General features: G+C 43.0%; 1 protein-coding gene across 2 annotated transcripts in view; it reads right to left on the bottom strand.

Annotated features, from left to right (window-relative positions):
- Window positions 1–19,687, bottom strand: part of SMAP2 (small ArfGAP2) — a 53,528-nt gene extending 33,841 nt beyond the window's left edge. The window contains exon 1 of one of the 2 annotated variants that reach the window (XM_072609918.1): window positions 19,125–19,687. In XM_072609918.1, coding sequence (XP_072466019.1) covers window positions 19,125–19,227 — 103 coding nt within the window. In that variant the 5' untranslated portion in view covers window positions 19,228–19,687. The remainder of the gene's footprint in view (window positions 1–19,124) is intronic. The other variant, XM_072609919.1, reaches the window with a different exon arrangement.
- Between the last annotated feature and the right edge of the window lie 636 nt (window positions 19,688–20,323).

Genomic DNA, 20,323 nt, shown 5'->3' on the forward strand with positions numbered 1-20,323 from the left:
TGTTGCCTCAAATTCTTTCTACCCTGGTCCTTTTCTCTCCCCTTTATCCTTTCTCATTTGACAATCTTATTAATTCTCATCACTTTTAACTACCTCCTCGGTGCAGATGGTGAACCTCTAATCCTAGCATCTCTCTAGTGCCCCAAAGGCCCACAAGCACCAGCACTTGGATGGCCCATGAGCACTTCAAACTCCAATTTTTCTTTTCTCCCAATAATTGCTTCTCTTTCTTCTGACTTCAAGATTGCTGTAAGAAGCGTCATTTACCTAGTGTTCTATGTTAGAAATTCAGAAGGTTTTGTTTATTGGACTTTTCCTCTCTTCCTGATTGAGCTGGAGGGAACATTAAAGCGCAGTTATGACCACTCACCCACCTCATTCTAACTCTGCCAATTTATTTTTTTCACCAGTGACAACACTGAAACCCAAAAAGAGGAAGTGATTTGCTACTGACTGGATAGATGATAAGTAGTAAAATGAGGACCTGAACCCAAGATCTCCAACTACAAATTCAGGACTCTTTTCATTCTCTCAGCTACCTTTATGCCACATTGTCCCCAGCTTAGCATAGGTCATGGGGCACAAAGGAAAAAGCATGGGCTGGCTTCACATCCAACCTCTGACTCATCTGACAGGTGCCCAGTGGGTAAGTGTCTAGACTTTAGCATCTCATCTGTGACATGAAGGGGTGAGCTAGATGGCCTCTGAGATGCACCCCAGCTTCAGATCTACCTCCTAAGCCTTAGGGTTAGGGTTGTGACTACCTACCACATTCATTCACAACAGAATTCGCTACATGCCAGGTACTTAGCTACGCACCTGATGATTTTTAGCACATTTGATCTTCACAAAAACTTCAGGGAGACCCTTATTTTTCAGTGAGGAAATTGTACAGTCAAATCTCCCAGCTTACTTTAAGTGTGGCATACCTCTGTGTGTAACAAAGATAAATGTTTGCTAAGTAAATGAAGTGACTACAACCAGGGTCAGTAGCACAGATATCACAAGACTACTGAGAATAGGATGTTCCTGGGAGCCACTCCAGAGCCACTCCTCCACTGACCTGACTGTCATCCTGGCATTTGGTGGCTCTACAGAGAGGAAGTGAGTTTGCAGACAACTGACATGATAAGATGCAAGGAAGTAAAGCGGACACCCTGAAACACCTGCTAGAACTGTTTTGGATTCCTAAGGTAAAAAAATGGCTAGGTGAAGGGGATTCTTCTTCAGGTCTGAGCTGAGATTCTGTGATTCTATTACAAAGCAGGAACAGATAGGATGGTAATTTGTCCTACAGGCAGGCCATCAGGGTTGAAAAAGTCTATTCTGAAATACTGATTTGGCCTGCCCCAATAGTTGGCTCTGAAAAGAGAAAAGAATAAGAATGAAATGTCATTTTCAAGGCATATTTATCAAACACCTACCATGCAGTAAGCATCAGTGGATACAAGCTAAAGAGCTGGTCTCAACGACAAAAAGCCGTAGGTTGGAGTTCCCCCTTGATACACACTGGCTGGGGCGAGTCACTCAACCTGAGCACCCCAGAAAATCTCTAAGACTACAAATTTCTGAGCAAGGGCAGAAGAAGAAGTTAATGATCATATTTAGTATAAAGTACGACTCTCTATCTGTACCCTCTCACCGGAGTCTCACAATAACCCTGACAAGTAAATGCTGTTGTTGTATCCATTCTGAGGCAGCAGGCCCAGGCCCAGCATGAGGAAGACCCGAGTTCAGATCTGACCTTAGCTATCTCACTGAACCTGTTTGCCTTATTTGGAAGATGGGAACGATAACAGCACCAAACGATGATATCATTGTGAAGCACTGGGCACCATGCTCAACACAGAGGAAGCACTATAGAAATGACAGCTGTTAGTATTATTAATTATTTATTACATCTTTTGACATTCAAAGTCACTTAAACTTCCTGGGAACTGCATAGGAACAAAGGTAATGGGCAAAAACATGAACAAAACTTTTAAACTACTTTGCCAAAATTCTCTGAACTTTGAGATTAGTCAGGAAAATCTATGACAAGCTATTTGTATAAGGTAGAAGTGAAGCTTGGCTGACCCCGAGATGGCCTGAGCAAATATCAGAGGGGCCAGATCTTTGATGGACAAGATGGACATGCTTCTCTAAATGACAAAGACAGCCACTATTATTACTCTATTAAAATGTTATTATTATTCACTATCATTATGATTATTATTTGACTGAGGAAAGGGATGTGACTTGCCCCAAGTTCCACAGCTGGTCACTGTCAGACAGGATGTGAATGAATTCTTTCTTCCTCATTCCAAGCCCGGTGCTCCTTCCACTAGGCCACCATTCTAAGGAAAGGCCCAGACCAGCACTGCTTCATTCTCTGTACTTTGCTACCATGTTTCAGATACCTTGTCCCCTCCCTCCATCAAGTTCCTCCTGGAACCTGCTAAGGGCTCAGAGGAATCCTCCTTCATTCTCCAAACGTCACCAATAAGGGGATGCCCTTCGGCCCCTCACCTTCAGCTCCCTTTTTTATGTGGTCTTCCTCCACTACAGTTGTCAGGGGAACTGAATCTGAATCCCAATTCAGTCATTTATGACCCATGTCACTTTACTTCTTAAATGATTTCTATAATCCGTCCCAGATTTAAATATTACCTCAATGATTAGCTGTAACTAGGGCTTTAAGAGTTAAAGAAGGTTCCAAGTCAAATCAGAAAGCTTCATGAATGCCTCACTTAGGTAATGCCTGCACTGCACCAAGAGCTAGGGATACAAATATTCACAAAAACACAGTTTGCATCCTTGTGGAGCTAACATTCTAAAGAGAGAAGACAACATATAAAAGGAGCTGAAAAGAGGCTGGAGACTGGGGGACGGCAAAGCCAGGAGAAGGAATGAGCCTGAATGGCTTAAGTACTTCCTCAAAATGGAGTTCCAAGAGAAACTCACCTATCAGGAAGGGGCCGCAGGGCTGAAGGCACGTACCAGACTGCAAAGGCTTCTGGAGAATGGTGGAGATGTCCAAGAGCTGAGATGCCACCAAATACGGTGGCAGTGGCTCCTCTAAAGAGCAGGAGCAAGAAGGGCCCCAGGACCCAGAGGAGAAGACACCAATGGCTGAGGGGGAAGCAGTCTTCAAATGACTGATACAGCCATCCATCCTTTCTTCCAGCTACCAACAATGACTCCATTTTCTTTCTCCTCGGTAAGCTAATGGAAAACTGGCAATCAATCAACAATTGCTCACTATGAGGGATCAAAACTAATTTTGGAGGGGACTTCTCTGTCTCCTCCACCAAGCCCCACTGAGCTCATTATTGGGATAATCTCTTCGGCCAGTAAGATCTCATCAGCCTAGGCACTCTACCCCAATACTACCTCCCCCTCAGAGCTCAGTTCAGGCTAAGGATCTCCTCTTTTTTCACCTGGCTCCAATATTTGGAGACTTCTCCGACTGACTTCAGCTTCTCCTCCTCCCCAAACCCTTTTCAGCTTCCTTGTGAGTAGTGTCTTCCTTCATTAGATTGTAAGCTTCTTCGAGGCAGGGATTGTCTTTTTTGTTTTACATTTGTATCTCCAGTGTGAACAGCACAGTGCCTGACACATGGTAGGCAGGTATATTAACTAATATACCATGTGGTTTCTGCCTCAAAGAGGCTGACAATCTAAACTGAGAAAATTAACACCAGAGAGACAATGTGAAAATAATTAAGTGCTAAACTGAGCATTACTGACTTTAGTAAAGAGGTAAGAGGGAGATGTGCCAATTGTGGGCTTTATCAAAGTAGCACTTGAACTGGAGCTTTATAGATGTATGAGGATAGAAGGAAAGCAATTCCAGATGGAAGGGGGAGAAAAGGAAAATGGCTGGAAGTCATCTGAAAGAGATCGCACCAGGTCAAAAGAGTCCATCTAATTTTTTAAATCACCTTTATTTCTCAATAAATCCTTCCATTTACCTCCCGTACATGCCATTACTTATAACAAAGAAAATAAGAAAGAGGGGGGGAAAAAGTGTGGCAAAACTAAAGAATACACCAAGCCAAGTACATCAATTCACAGAACATTCTATACCTACAGTTCTCCCAAAGAGAGGGCAGTACACTATTATCTCTTCTTCCAGGCCAAGTCTGAACACTAACTACAGAGTTCAGTTTTTGTCTAGTTCTTCCTTTTGCATTGTTTTAGTCATTATGTATACTATTTTCCCAGTTCTGCCAACTTCATTTTGCCACAGTTTCTGTCTTTTCACGTTTCTCTGTAGTCTTTGTATTCATTACTTCTTACTACATAGTAATATCCCATTATATTTATGCACCATAATTTGTTTGACCATTCCCCAATCAGTGGTCACCTAAATTTGTTTTCAGTTTTTTACTATGACAAAATATTTTGGTGATGATAGGACTTACCTATCTTTGACCTCCTTAGAGTATCTGTAGAGTGAGATACCTGGGTCAAAGGGCATGAATATTTTAGTTCCTTTCTTAGCATAATTCCAAATAAGGGCTCATCCAATTTAAGCAGTCAGAAACAGTTTTAAATGTGGAGAGCAAGTGGAAACCTTCCTGGTCATTGGAAAATATTAATGTAGTCATGTATGCATTCCTTTTTCTGGTGCTGATGAACATGGGAAGAACAGTTGGAAAAGCCAAGAAGAGCTCTACAGAATGGATCAGTAAAGTGTTTTTTTTCTTGGCATTTCCATGCATAACTGCATCTTGTATATGGTCTGGGTTACAGACAGAAAAAATAAATGAAGAATTTTGGGAAAATCTCTCCTCAAAGTACTGTCCTGTGGGCTCTGATGACATCTGAAGAGGTATTAAAGCTGCTGGGGACAACTTTTTAATAATCACTTCAGCACAGCCTCCCCTGCCATTCAGGATGGCCTCTTCTACACAGGAATGAAATGCACACTACATGTATCTCCTCCTCAACAATTCTGGAAAGTAGCAGGCAAGTAAAGCCATTTTTCCTTTTTCTTAAAAAAAAATATATAGACCAAGAAATATGAAAACTGTCCACGGTTAAACAAGAAAGCAACAGAAAAGCCAAGGGCTGGAGACATTCTCAATGGTTTGATGGGAGAACTATTACAACAGACTCTTAGAAAAGTCTAAGTAACAGAGGCCTATAAAAACCACATTATCAGTTAATAATAGACACAAAAAGTTAAACTGAAAGAGCAAAGAATATAATATAAAAAAAGTAGGTTAGAACCCTGGTTTTTGCTCCTTACTACTTGTCTATGGTCAAGGCTCTTCCTGTGGCTAGTTCTGTATCTCCTTATCTATAAAATGAGGAAGCTAAAATTTCAGTCTCAGTGAACTAAATATACCTTATTCCTCCTCTTTTTAAAAAGGTCAGGTACTAGAGATGGGACAGGTGGTATACACTATTAGTTGGGAGCTATATGTTGTTAGTGTTGCCTATGTGTTTCCTTTGTTACAAGGGAAAATCAAATTGAAGTGGGGGGAGGGAAAGCATAAGGGCCAATGGTTAGTGCAAAAGCAAAAAACTGCATCAAATCACTCTGATAATGGTCTGATACCAAAATAAATAAGGAATTAAAATATATGAAACTGTGGGCTACTAGCCCCAATGAATTGACCAGTTGGTCAATGGGTATGAATAAATAGTTTTTAAAAGATCTGAAAACTATTAATAACCACATGAAAATCTGCATCAAGTAATCAATAAGAAGAATGCAAATTAAAACAACTCTGAGATTTTTGCCTTCCCACCAGCAAGTTGGCAAGAACAACAAAAGTAGAGGTAGTCAATGCTGGAGAGGCTGTGGGAGACAGGCACACTGATGTGCTACAAAATGATCTGGAAAAGTACAGAACTAAGCTTTTGAAATGACTAACATGTCCATACGCTTGGACCCAGAGACTCTACTGCTGGCCACGCATACCCCTAAAAAAGTCACAGATAAAAAGGGAAGGTCTCATAGCAGCACTTTTTGTGATAGCAAAGAAAAAGAAGCAAAACGAATACTGTCAATTGGGGAATGGTTAAATAAATTATGGTACACGAATGCAATGAAATATTATTGCACCTTAAGAAACGGTGAATGAAGAATTTGGAGAAACCTGAAAAGACTAATATGAGTTGTTAACAGAGCAAAGTAAGCAGAGGCAGGAATACAGCAATGCAAATTAAAATAACAATAAAATTAAAACAAACAATTGTAACAACAAAGCATAGAGAAAATTCAAGTTCCCCCTTTTCATGGTGAGGTGGGAGACCATGGCATTCAGTTGCAGTAGCCATGTCGTTTGGTTCTGTTTAACTATTCTTGTCTTAAAAGGAAGGCTCACTGGGGAAGGGGAGGGGAAAGGTATATCTTTTGAAGTGACATATACAAACAAAAGGAATCAAGAAAACTTTTTTTTCAGATGAGGCTGGCCTAGATGATCTCTAAGGGCCTTTCCAAGTCTAAATCCTAAGACCAAGTAAAAGTACTGGACCACCTTGATGACTGCTTTTTACTGCCACTGCTTGACCCTCTGTGGTCAAATGCTGTTTCCTGACCTGCCCCACACTAACAGATTCCTGTTGTTATTCTAAACTTCATTGGTTTGAAGTTAACTTTGTCCACAGAGCAATACCCTACCACAGATACAAGACTCTCTGTAACAAAGGCCCAAGGCTTGAGCAAGGTTAAGGTTCTCCTCTATCTCTTTGGGTTGGGGTCCACTGCAAAAAAGTCCCCTTTGAATCTGGTAAGAATATTTCCTATGAGTACGTGATCAGATACTCAGATCTGAATATTTGGTCAGGCTTGTGCAACCACAAAAACAACTGAAGGGTTAAAAAAAACAATGTTTATGATTATTTAGATAATTCAACTGACTGTGGGACCTTAAGGAACCCCAAACAACACTGGGGGCAGTGTAAATGATGACAACTACCTATCACTTTTTCTCTAACTTCATCAGCAAGTAAACTAAATTTTTATATTACTATTATCTTGGTTTAAGACACTTGTGCTCTGCTGTTCAGTTCAGTTCAGTGGCTCAGAACTCTGAACATGAGACCTAATCAGGCTCCTTCTGTTTCTACAGCTACTCAAGTAACCTTCACCTCCACAATCTATCGGGCATCTGGCTCTCTCTCCATTCCCCTTCCCCCATCCCCACTCAAGGCCTTCATCACCTCTCACTTCACTCTTACAAAGTCTAACAGATCTCCCAGACCCACCCAATCTGGTTTTCATACACATACTGAAATCAGTCTCTTCAGGATATAAGTTAGGCCTCTCCACAATGCCTCCTTCCTGTCTTTCCAACTCTTCCCACACTTCTCTTCTTTATGAAGGTTACATTCCAGCTAACTAGTCTGCCGGCTATGACCACTCTCCTCCTACTATTTCCAGACTCTTGGAATTCCCACAAGCAGTCTTCCATCCATGGTCTGCACTCTCTCCTCCCACTTGCTGAAATCTTCTTCCTTCAAGGCTTTGCTCAGGTGTTAACTTTTCCATGAAGCCTTCCTCACTGATTTCCACTCCCAACCCCAACATAAAAGTTATCACTCTTATATGAAATATGTCTGCATCTCTCTGCCTCTATCAGAGTCTCCCTTATGTCAACATTCATTTGTGTACATGCCATATCTCCCTAATTAGAAGATAAGCAAGGATTGGGTTCTTTCTCCTCTTTGTCATTACCTAAGTCTGAGTTGGATCATTACTATGAACCAGAGATCTTTATTCAACACCACTGCTGCATGGCCGACCATTTCACTTACAATTCCCATCACCTCCTCTTCCGAACAGCAGACACAGTCATCTCCTGGGAGTTCTTAGCATCTTATTCCCATCTTCAGAGAGAGAAAACTAAACCATAGCCCCAAACAGGTGCCCAGAGGTACTTTTTAACATCAAAGAGGAGAAACTTGGTCTTTTATCTTGTAACTCTTGCTATGCACATGGAAAAATTACCTAAGCTTTGAGGTGAGGAATAGGATTTAATTACATCATACATGGTATCATCTTGTTTATTATAATAACGTTTTTTAAAAATTAGAAATAAATGCTCATATCTGCCCTTGGGTCAAGTTTCCTTTTGCCTTTCAGTTCAGAGAAAGACTCTCTAGAATTAGTTTCCAAGTATAGCACATAGGGGAAAGAGGAGGGGAAGATGAAGTTTAAAACCCCCACTGCAAGCAAGCAAAGAAAATGACTGCCCCTGCACTTCAGTTCTGGATTAAGCAAGGATGCTGCCAAAACATATAAGCATCAAAGCTGGAGAATGTAGTGCATTTTAAACATGTAAACTTTCAACAGGAGATTCAAGCTTCAGAATTTTCTCTACCAACACCAATACAACTATGGGGTGAGGGAGGTAGGACTTTTGCTCAGGACTTTTGAGAAGAATATACACTGACCACAGATGAGAGTCTAGCCTAACAAGGCAGGGCTCTCTCTCCATTTTGCCTTAGTACTGAAGCCAGAGCTCTGAACACTTACAGCATTTGATGAGAGACACACATATGGCTTCTTGGCTACCTGATGTGAGGAGAAGCCTGCAGGGAACCAGTTCTCCATTCCAACACTGAGCTTTCGGGGAAGTTCCTTCTTAGAAACAGAAAAACATCCTTTTAAAACTTTTATGTCAAATATAACTGGCAAGTCACAGAAAAGTGCTCTCAAAGTGAGCTCGTGAAATTGAGCAGTCTCTAAGTTAGTGTCATCCTGTGTAACTAAAACCAGAACAACTAGAGCACAAGTGAGGAAAGCTGGTAGATGGGGAGGAAATACCGCTTTAGTCAAAAAGCTTTGCTCTGACTCAGGATTGCTGAAAAGTTAATTTTCAAGACAAGACAATAGAATAACTAAGCGGCAACACATCAAAAGGGGCTGGGAATCTACCAGGAACCTAGGGCAAGTTTCAGCTACACACAAGAGGGTGTTTGGACAATAGGGAGACAACCACCAGGACAACCTTACGCTGATGAGTGGCCCCAGCCGAGGGTGGACTTGGCTCATCGCTGGGTGCTCCACAGTGGAGGAATCGGCAGTACAGCCATCAATGGACGGACATCCACAATGCCTGTGGGAAAATACAGGGTCTGGAAGAGTGGGGGAGGGAGGGAAAAAGTTTGGGAAAGGGAAGAGAGTCAAACATGGTAGCTGTACATTACAACTGTAAAACATCATGCTTCACAAATGCAGAACTCTTCTGTTAAGCAGAAATGGGAGTACCTAACAACAACCAGCTGTATGATGAAGAAAAATCTCTGATGCAAGGTTTCTCTGCTCTGAAATAAAACAAAATAAAAATTACTTCCTCAGTTAAGCTTCTGAAGTCTAACTACCACCTACCAAAGAGAAACTGATTTTGGAGAAGAGACACTAAAAATAAAATCCTCCCTTGTGTTCACAGTCTGTGTCTTTACTCAGACAAATAAGCGTTCAATTTCTTATGGCTAATAAGAAACAATCAGTCTGGAGCCAGTATAATTCCCATGCCCTTCCCTAATTCTTGCTGACCAGACTCCACTAATTAACCAAATGCTGCAAGGACTCAAATGCAGGTGGCCTTTTTGCCAGAGAAGACACTGAAAGGGAGGTGATCTTAAGTACTAAATGTACAGCACATAATTTTCTGAAGGAAAAAACAAAGTGACATTGAAAGCCAGTGCTAATCCTGCCCCATAGAATCAGAGTCCACTAAAGGTCTAGTGTGGCACTGCAGTTTCATGTTTGCATTTTTAATTAGACCAAGAAAACTTCATTTGTATTTTCTTATACCAATCTGCCTGCAGTCATAGAAATCTTGTTATCACAAGAGTTGCACTGGTTGGTGGGATGGAGTGGAGGAGCACAACAGAGAAGCAGAAAAACCTGAGTATAAATCCTAGCTCTCCTAATGATTCATCATGTGACCTTGGACAAGTAAGTAGACTTCTTCATCCCCATTATAAAATAAAGGGGTTAGACTAGAATCCCAAAGCCCTTTCCAGTTTTAAGATTCTAAGATGTTTTGGTCAAAAGGATAAGAGAAAGACTGCATATCTACATTATGTCTTCCTGCCCAGGTACAAAGATAAATTTGTGCCCACCATCATCTCACTGAACAGGTTCTGACCTCCTCTGCTCATACCACACACTCAACTGCATTTCCTAGCTGCAGCCTTGATGGCCTCTTCTTGGGGACCAAAATGTAGACCTGTTTCATGCCTTCTAGGAGATTTAGGTGGAATAAGATCTGTTTATGCCATATCACAGGATTCTCAGAATTGACAGGGTGGGGACTAGCTTTCTAAGTAATTATATGATAAAGGGCTCCCAGTTACTCTGAGAAATGACTTCCAGTTACCATAATATGATGCAGACACAGATCTATCTGGTCAGACATCATGATCTACAGGCTATATGTTGCTTCCAAGGGCAAATGACTGTCTCAACAATAGATAAGGTCTTTTACTAACATGAAAAGTTGTACCCATTAGGATGAGCCTGTGAGACCTTATCTCTTGTCTGTAGAAACACAACCCTTTACTCTAGCGATTGGAGAAAGAGAGGGGAAGGGAAGAGAGAAGAGGGCAAGAGGGGGGAGGGAAGAGGGAGAAAGGAAAGGAGGGAGAGAGAGGAAGAGAAAGATACAGGGAAGGAAAGGGGGAGAGGGAGAGAGGGAGAGAGAGAAAACAATGAAGTATACTTTACTTCTTGAAGTTTTAGAGAAGCCTTAAAATCTACTCTGAAATTGATTTTGTTACGTATAAAACTCTGACTTTTCAAAGTGTCAAGTAGTTGTCCAAGTACCCTAAGAAGCTGTCTCCCCATAAGAGATGAGAGAAGATTTATAAGGAAAAAAACGTCAAAGAATGTCAGCTTACATGTGCTTCATACAGAATCCAGCATGCAGGAACAGACACACACGGATACACACGGATGGACACACACACACCCCATGTGTCAGAAACCTTCTACACAGAGAGCTCTGATGATGAATAAAAGTCTGACCCAATTCCATAAGTCATTATATCCCTTCTCCACTTCTCTGTTACAATAAAATACCACCTTACCAATGTAATCAATCAATGAACATTTAAGCACCTACTATACACTGGGCATTGTGCTAAGTGCTTAGGATACAAAAATCAGCAAAAGACAATCTCTGCCCTAAAAGAACTCTCAAACAAGTAAAATACATAAATTGTAATACATTAATTCAAGAGATATCAGTTAGTAAGGTAATACATATAATCTGTAATTATATGACACCATTAATTTTAGACTGGATTCTGAAAGCAGAAGAATGGAAACAGATGATAATGACTCATGTGGCAAAACAAAGTACGGGCAACCGGGCCCAAGAGTGCTGCCACCTACACATCAGTATGTCAACAGCTGAGGAATGCAGCGAGATGGTGACCTGGATGATCATGGAATGCTAGACTTGCTGAAAGACTTAACTAGAAATGAATCACCTCTAACCATATCCTTGAGAAGGCTGAGAGAGTAAACTTTAAGATTTGGGGGAACTAGTATGGTATCCGAGAGATTAGTTTATATTAATTACAATCCAGAATTAGTGAATGGAGCATTATGTTTTCTAAATCTTAACCATACCACTGCACATAGCCAAAGTAGTGACAAGCTGGTCTTTTGCTTTAAAAAAAAAAAATCAGATAAAAATTTACTTCTTAATAGGTGTCTTTCATGAATCTACAATTGTTATTTCTTCAGACCTACATGGAGATCTTACTGACACCCTAATTCAAGTTTGCAAAGCACCATAAGGGTCAGTTAATCCTAATTCCCCCTGAGAAGCAGTGAAGTCTCCATGTCAGTCAATCAATAAACATTTATTAAGAGTTTACCAGTGTGCGAGAGTTTTTTCTGGTAGACTTGGAATTTTGTAATAACGCAAAAACTTCTTATAAAAAAAAAAAATCCCAAAGGTGGTTCTCAAGGCAAAATGCCTTCCACACTCAGAGAAAGAAATATGGAAGTCATTCACAAAATGTAGCAGATTATGTTTGTGTACGTGTATGTGTTTGTGTATCATGTTTTGATTTGTTATATGATTTCTTTCATTTATTTTAGTCTGACTACATAGCATGACTATAGTGAAAATATACTCAATAGGAAAGTATATGTAGAACCTATACAGAATTGTATGCAGTCGTGGGGAGGGAGGGGGGTAGTGGAGGGTAGGTGTGGGGGGGATAAAATCTCAATTGTATGGCAGTGATTGTTAAACATTAAAAAATAATAATAAAAAAAAAGAAGAAAAAAAAAAAGAGTTTACTATGTGCCAGGTGCTGTGCAAAGTACTGTGGATACAAAAAGGGGCAAAAGACAGTCCCTGCCCTCAAGGAGCCTACAAGCTAATAAGGAGACAGCATGCAAACAAATACATACAAGATAAATATGAAATGATTAGAAGAGAGAAGAGACTAGAATTAAGAGGGGTTGGGGAAAAATGAGATTCTAGTTGGAAATTAAATGAAGCCAAGGCAGTCAGTAGTCAGAGCAGAGAAGGGAGAGCATTCCAGTCACAGAGACTGTCCAGAAGAGAGAGATGGGAGTGTCTTGTTTGTGGAAAAGCCAGGCCAGTGTCACCTGATGGAAGAGTATGAATCTGGGAGTAAGGTGTAAGAACACTAGAAAGGTAGGAAGGGGCTAGGTTTTGGAGGGCTTTGAATGCCAAACAAAACATTCTATGTTTGCTCCTGGAGGCCATAGGAACCACTGGAGTTTACTGTGGGCAGGGAATGACGTGACTGGACCTGCATTTTAGGAAAATCACTTTACTAGCTGAATGGAGGATGGACTAGAGTGGGGAGAGACCAGAAGTAGGTAGGCCCACCAGCAAGCTATTGCAGTAATCCAGGCATGAGGCGATAAGAGCTGGCATGAGAGTGGTGGCAGTGTCAGAGGAGAGAAGAGGGTGTATCTGAGAGATGTTACAAAGGTCCTGACAACAGATCGGATATGAGGGGTGAGAGACAGATGACTCCTGGGTTGTGAACTTGAGGGACTGAGAGGAGGGTATTGCCTTCTACAGTAACAGGAAAGGTAAAGAGGTGGGGAGGACTTGGGGGAAAGAACGAGTTCTGTGTTGAACACACTGAGTTTCAGACCTCTACAGGACATCCAGGTTCAGATGTCTGAAATGTGACAGACTCTCTTATCAGTAAGAGCCTGAAGCAGAGATTGACCAAGCAACCACCTCAACATCACAGAGCAAGTCCATCGTCCGCTGGGGATTTCATTCATACAGTATCAATCCTGTCTTTCAATGTGTGCTCTGAGACAAGAGGTCTTAGAACGGGGATCCATTCACTTATTTTTTTTTTAATATTTTGATAATTGTACTTTAATAACTAGTTTCCTTTACAATTCTATATATTCTGCTTTAGGGACTTGAAAACTTTATCTGAGAAAAGGTCCATAGGCTTCTCTGGCCCAAAAGGATTCATGATACACAAAAAGGGCTAAGAACCCTTGTTCTAAGAGATGGCACACCTCCAATTTATACCATCTATTCTGCCACGATGTTTGAAATGCCAGGAAGAAAGGAAAAAGTAAGGCTATCTCCCAGGAAATAACTTCAGCTCTGTGACAGTGAGAAGGTAATCTAATGGGAATCCTGATAAAATGACTTAGTAAAACTGTATCATCTTTAACCACAAGTGTCACAGTGAAGAAGCATCAGTTGCAAAACCTCAGATAGTTACTGTAAGAGCAGCAAAAGGTTGGGCAACTAGGAAAATGGTCTAGTACTTGTTAGCACGGTACCTAGCACACAGTAGTGCTTAATAAAAACATTGACTAACTGAAAGCAAGGAAGTAAACGCTCTGTGAGGTATCTGGATTCAGAGAATGATTTTCATCACTTCCAGATACAGCTACAACATTCAAGGTTGTGGTTTTTCTAAAACCTTTTTGCTTCAAGTTAATATATAACAGGAAGCCATCAGCTGATCCCAAGTTGAAAAACAACAACAGTTTATACAATGTTTCACATAACAGAGAGAACCCTTCAGTTACTCAATACTTTTACAAACTTTTTTTGTTTGATGTAAAACATGTCCAGTGGTATGGTATCTAGGAGACGTTTAGTGTAATTACAATTCATGAAGATTCTCTACCTAATGAGGCAGTATGGTATGATGGAAATAGTGTTGGACTTTGAGTGGGGGGACCTGGGCTCAAACCCTGGTTCTGTGAGACTCTAGGTAAGTCCTTCTTCTCTAGGGCTCAATTTCTTTTCCGTAAAATGAGAGACTGAACTAGGTGACCTCCAATGATCCCTTTTCAACTCTAAATACATGATCCCAAGGGCAGATCTTTAGATCCTTATCTAACCATCTTGCACATGGTCAAAATGGAAACTTGCCAGGGACTAGAGTGTTCAGTCATGATAACCTGAACGTCATAGACCCCAGGATGAATACACTTTGTACCAGTTGGTTTTTCTCTAGAAACAGAGAATTTCACTTTTTATTGAAGTATTCTGTTTGAGTAATAACCCTATAAAATGCCATTGAGGTGACAAAATATTTTTCATTAGCATTTTTCAATTAGCTTGGGAGGATGAGAAACATCCAGTAACCAGCCACATGGGCTCCAAGTGAGCCCACTTGCAGAAATGTTAGAATCACCATACACAGGAAATGGTTTTAGCTGCAAAGCCTAAAGATTTATGGGGTGAGTCATGGTAGCCCAGGCTCCCCGTAACCACATACAGTACTTTAATTTTGAAAGGGGGGGAGGGGAAGAATGCATTTTCAAAACTAAGCTGAATGAAACAACTTGGGGATTCAATCCATAGCCAAGAAACAAGATTTGGTCCACATTGCATATATTTCTTTTGTTTTTTTACCAGCCCATGCCAAGAAAAGCATTGTTACCAAACTAGCTGTAAGCATCACTTTTCTTTTTCAGCAACAAGGTCTGGCTAACCAATCTGTCTTCCCTCACATTAGGGGATTCTACCATTACAGCTGTCCAGTTCTCCATCATCTACCAGAGACTCAGGAAAGAATAAGAAAAATGCAATGGCTGGGACCAATTTTACATTTCCTTCAGATTAATAGGAGCATAGACTTAGAGCTGAAAGGGACCTTAAGAGGTCATCTAGTTCAATCCCTCTTTTACAGATGAGGAAACTGGGCCCCCATAAGTCATATGGGTAGTAAATAGAAGAGCTGGAAAAGAATAGAAGCCCACTTCTCTGATTCAAGTCTAATATGCTTTCCACCATAGCATGATGCCATCATACATCATCATATGTCCTCTGTCCCTAATTATGTCTGTTGTAATAAACTCCCATGACAGGCCATTAACCTAAGGGTCTAGAGGAAAATATGTTTAGGTCTTAGCAAGGGCTTAAATGACTAGTTCCATTCCCATGGAAGAATAATTACAGTAGCTTAGAGTAGCAGGAAATCTAATGGACCCTGTGGTAAAATACCCCAAGTAAACAGCTAACTCTGAAGGGGCAGATCATTCCATTCCAATGATTCTGTTACTTGTGTATTTCAGGTCAAATTCCTAAAGGGTCATATAAATAAAGAGACAACATTCCAAACCAAAGTACAAAAATAAAAAAGCAATCTATCTATGGCGAAGAAACATTTTGGAGCAACACCAAAAACCCCTCCCCATTCGTGATTCAGGTCTACTTTATTCCCCCTCCAGTCCTAATGACCTAATTTCCAATCATTCATCAGATGCTGTGAAATTCCTAATTATCTATGGTCACAGAGGAAATGAACTAAAATACCTTTACTTCAGTTCAAAGATTGTAAAACTCCACGTCTACTAAACGTTTTACTAGGCCTACCTAACAAGAAACCAAAACTGCTAATAAAGGTGTCCTTTTCCTGAGCCCTTGTTCTATTATATGTAGCAAATATGGCCATGGGAAAATATATGGAAAGGAAGCCCAAATACAATAACCCACAGGCTAATCTGAAGACTCAATAAATTCTTATTAACTGATCAAAGCTGGAAATAATTGACAATAGTGACTCCCTCTCCTCAAAAGCACATGTCAGCTGCATCCTGCACTGCCAAACTACGAAAACTGCTCTTTCTAGGAACCACAGGTTATAAGGACAACAATATTAAGTGAATTTTTTTAGCCAGCAAAGTTACTAATTTTCATTTAGAATTAAATAACTAAAGTTTCAGTAGCTGATCTGTAACTATACAAGAGCCTATCAGAGAGGTTTGTATTTTTTTTTTCTTTTGAGGGGAGAAGAATAAGAGCAGTGAATAAAACTTTGCATAAGGGTTCTTAACCTGAGGTCTGGAGATAGATGTCAGTGACAGGGCATCCATGGGAAAATGGGATGGGGAAAAAATATTTATACATCTTCCTTTTTCCTAACCTCTAAGTGAAATTTAGCACTCCCCTCAATTATTTAAAAATACTAATCTGAAAAGAGATGCATAAGCTTCAGACTGCCAAAGGGGAACAGCACACACAAAAATGCTGAAGAACCCTCGCTGTTGTATCATAAGAGACATAGGGGGGATACGACTGCTGTTTTCCAGTATTTGAAAGACTGACCTGAAAAGACAGATTAGACATTTTCTCTTCTTTACAAAAGGCAACTGCAGAGGTAGAGTGGGAAGGAATCACAGGGAGGTAAAGATCAGCTCAACCTAGCAATTAAAGGGGTGCAAATGTGGAATGTCTGTAAAGGCTGCTGGTCCTAGAGTCAGGTAAGCCTGAGGTCAAATCTAGCCTCAGATACTTATTAGGTGTGTGACCCTGGGCAAGTCACTTAAACTGTTTGCCTCAGTTTCCTCAACTGCAAAATAGGGATCATAACACTGCTAACCTTCCAGGTTGCTGAGGCTCAAATGATTTCATTCATTCCAATAAGGATCAACATTTGTAAAGTGCTCAGCACAGTGCCTGAGTAAGTAATGCTAGCTATCATTACCATTATTATTATTCAAGCTGGATGATCACTTGTTAAAGATAACAACAATTATTAAACAACTGCTATGCTCCTATTACTGAATTAAGCACTAAAGACACAGTTACAAAAATGAGACAGTTCCTGCCATCAAGTGCTGAGAGGACTACAATATGTTCAAAGATAAGTAAATACAGAATATAAGCAAAATAAATACACAATGATGGGGGAAAGGGTCACTGACAAGAGGCAAAATCAGGAAAAGGCCCTTGAGGGAAGCTGGCATTAGAGCTGAGCACTGAAGAGGGCTAGGGGGCTCCAAGAGATGGAAAGGAGGGAGAACATCTCAGACCAGGAGAACAGTCTATGGAAAGGCAGGAGATGGACCATCCTGTACAGGGAACAGCAAGGACACCAGCTTGGCTGGAGCCAGAGCTCAGTAAGGGAGAATCGTGTAATTAGCCTGGAAAGCCTGTAAAACTCTTCACACCCTGGCTTCAGCTTAAGAGATAATCAAAAGATTTAGACCTTAGAGAGCATCTAGTCCAGTCCCTCCATTTCAGAGAAGAAAATGGACCTTGATGGTGAGCCCAAGGTAGTGACTAATTTGGTAGGGCTAGGATATGAATCAGGAGGAAGTGTAGTAGAGTGGTAAGAACAAGAGCTTTGGAGTTAGAGGATCTGGGTTCAAAATTCACCTCTGACGCTAATTGCCAGTGTGACCTTGGGCTACTCATCTAGCCTCCCTTGGCCTCTATTTCCTCCTTTCAAATGAGGGGATCATATTACATGGCTTCTGATGTCCCTTCCAGCTCTGGCTATGTGATCCTATGAGGAGAAATGGGTCTTATCATGGAAATGGCATCTGACTCCTCCATCCCAGCAATAGAACTTCCGGTGGGTGATTCAGAATGAGGAACTGAGCAAAGCCAAGGCACCTCCCCCTAGCTGCAGGGAAATTCTAACAGAGAGAAGAAACTCATTAACAAGAGCCTACTTTTAACAAATTAATCCCAAGCAGTTTTTCAAATAAAGTCTGGTTTATGGCTACCCACCTTCCCATTGAGCCAGTTTTCACCAAGACATATTAATTCTTCCTCTTTCTATGAGGGGCAAGAAAAAGACATAGCATCTCCCTCCCCACTCCATTCACATGAAAACAAACAAGCAAACAAACAAAAAACACTTGCCTACTTGCCCTCTCCTTCCCTCCCTCCTCCCATAGAGCCAAAAAAACAATACATTTAGGTCTTTGGTTTATCCTCATGTTGAAAATGCCTGTGCAATTACTACATCCACTACCAGAGCATCCAGAGAAACTGATAGGGTCATTGGGCCCAATTTCAGGGAAATGCATTAAAAACAGCAGGACCGCCCCCCTTCCCCAACCCCACCCAGGAATTTCCATAACTCCTGCGTTATCAAGTATTCTGTAAAAGGAGGAACCGAGAACAATCCACCTCAAGCCCTTGCAGTCAATGTGTCCATTGCCAAGCAAGTGGCTGCGTATTTTTTTAGGCCAAACCCCCTGATTTATATTCCAATCAGCTGCTCCAGCTGGGTCTCTGAGGGTCGCCGGCAGATGGACGCTAGATGTTGGCATTGCTGGGTCACTGTACAATAACAGCGCTTCACCGGGCTTGGCCCTGCCGACACCACCAAGCAAACCCAATGTTATTTCTCTCTCCATCCACCAAACGGATCCTGCCCTACAGTCTGAACCTGTTTGTTACTGCCACCACCCACACTGGGCTCTCCCACGCTCCACCACCCTTATGAAGGTGAAGCGCCAGGGCCAAGACATCTGCAGTGTGTCACCGCATGAAGATGTTGCCCCACTGCACCGGACAACCAGGTGGATGGAAAGCCATCCAGCCTCGGGCACCAGCTCCGAGGCTATTCGTACTCGGAGTCCGTTCCAGCTCAGTATCTACGCTCCTGCGATCCCATCTCGGAAAGCGCACCCACACACACGCGCGCGCGCTCTCCATCCGTCCGTATGTACAACGCTGCCGGGCTGCAGAGAGCCTGCTTACTACTCTCTCCGGTGAGAGGTCAGCAGGGACCCGAGGGCGGCTTCATTCATTCATTCATTGGACCGACGTGTATGAAACGATCCCCGTACACAGAAGGCCCCGTCCCGGGCTCCGGGGCGGAGAGGCCAAGCTCGCCTAAGCCGGAGTCCCTGCCCTCTCGGAGGGGTCGCAAGAGGCCGGGTGCCCGGGGGTTACCTTTGGCCTGGCAGTCCGCACAGAACTTGTTCTCCTCCTCCAGCAGCAGGCCGGCCAGGACAGCCTGGTAGCGATCCACGTCCCTCACCGACTTGCCCGTCATGGCCACGCGCCCCCGCGACCCCTGCCCCGGGGGGAAGGAGGAGACCCGCTCCCCGCGCCCACCTGCGAGCCCCGAGGCCGGGGGAGGGGGGTCGCAGGTACCCCGGACACTGCCCCCCGCCGGGCCAAGCCCGGCCCAGCCCCGGCCCCGGCCCCCAAGAGCCGGGGGGGAAGGTTTCCCCCGAGCCCCTGTGGCTGGCGCCCCCTGTCGGCGCCGGCGAGGAAGGCCGCGCGCGGCTCCTCACAGCCCGGTGGGCGGTTAGGCCGGTAGCCCCCCGGCGGCTGAGGGGACCGGGAGGGCGGGGAGGCGAATGTTGGCGTCCCCGGGCCGGCTCCCGCTGCTTCCCGCCCCTGCTGGCCTGGCCGCCTCAGCGCCCACCCACCAGCCCAACCCAGGCGCCGCTGCCGCCGCCGCTGCTCTACTCCCCGGTTTCCCTGGCAGCTGCAGCCCCCGCCGCCCACTTCCGGCTCTTCTTCCTCCCTCCTTCCTTCCCACCCCCTCCCCTTCGCCTCACCTCGGGCCCCGCCCTCCGCTCCACATTGCGCCTGCGCGCCTGCCTACCAAGCTCCTGGCCGAGTTCCCCGGCCCCGCCCCTCAGGTCGAAGAGTCCCTCCTACTCTTGGCCCTACCACCGCACGGCGCTGTGCGTCACACAGGGTGGGAGTGGAGAGGTCTCACAGGAACCAATCCCTGGAGGGCAAAGGTGAGATGGGGGCGTGGCTTCATAAAGTCACGCCCCATAGGGGGTACCTTTGAAAAAGAATGAATGGAACTGGGCGGGAAAGGGAGGGGGTCGGGAGAATGGGGAGGCAAGGCAATGATTTGTCTAGTTACAGAGCCGGACTACGAAGCCAGGTCTTTTGACTTGTGCTAGTGCCTTCTTGTACTGCTCTTCTCCAGTTTATCCTGTATGTGTCTGGCTTATGCATTTTGCATGTTATCTCCTGTGAGCTTCTGGAGCCTTTTTTGGCTTTCCTCCGTATCCCCAGCACTTGGCACCAAAAATAAATTATGCCTAATAAATGCTTATTGACTGACTTCAAGTCCAACCACAAATGACAACACTCCATTGTCTACGCTTCTGCCCTCAGTCTAA

The sequence above is a fragment of the Notamacropus eugenii genome, chromosome 5 (genome assembly GCF_028372415.1).
Source record: "Notamacropus eugenii isolate mMacEug1 chromosome 5, mMacEug1.pri_v2, whole genome shotgun sequence".
Classification (NCBI taxonomy): domain Eukaryota; kingdom Metazoa; phylum Chordata; class Mammalia; order Diprotodontia; family Macropodidae; genus Notamacropus; species Notamacropus eugenii.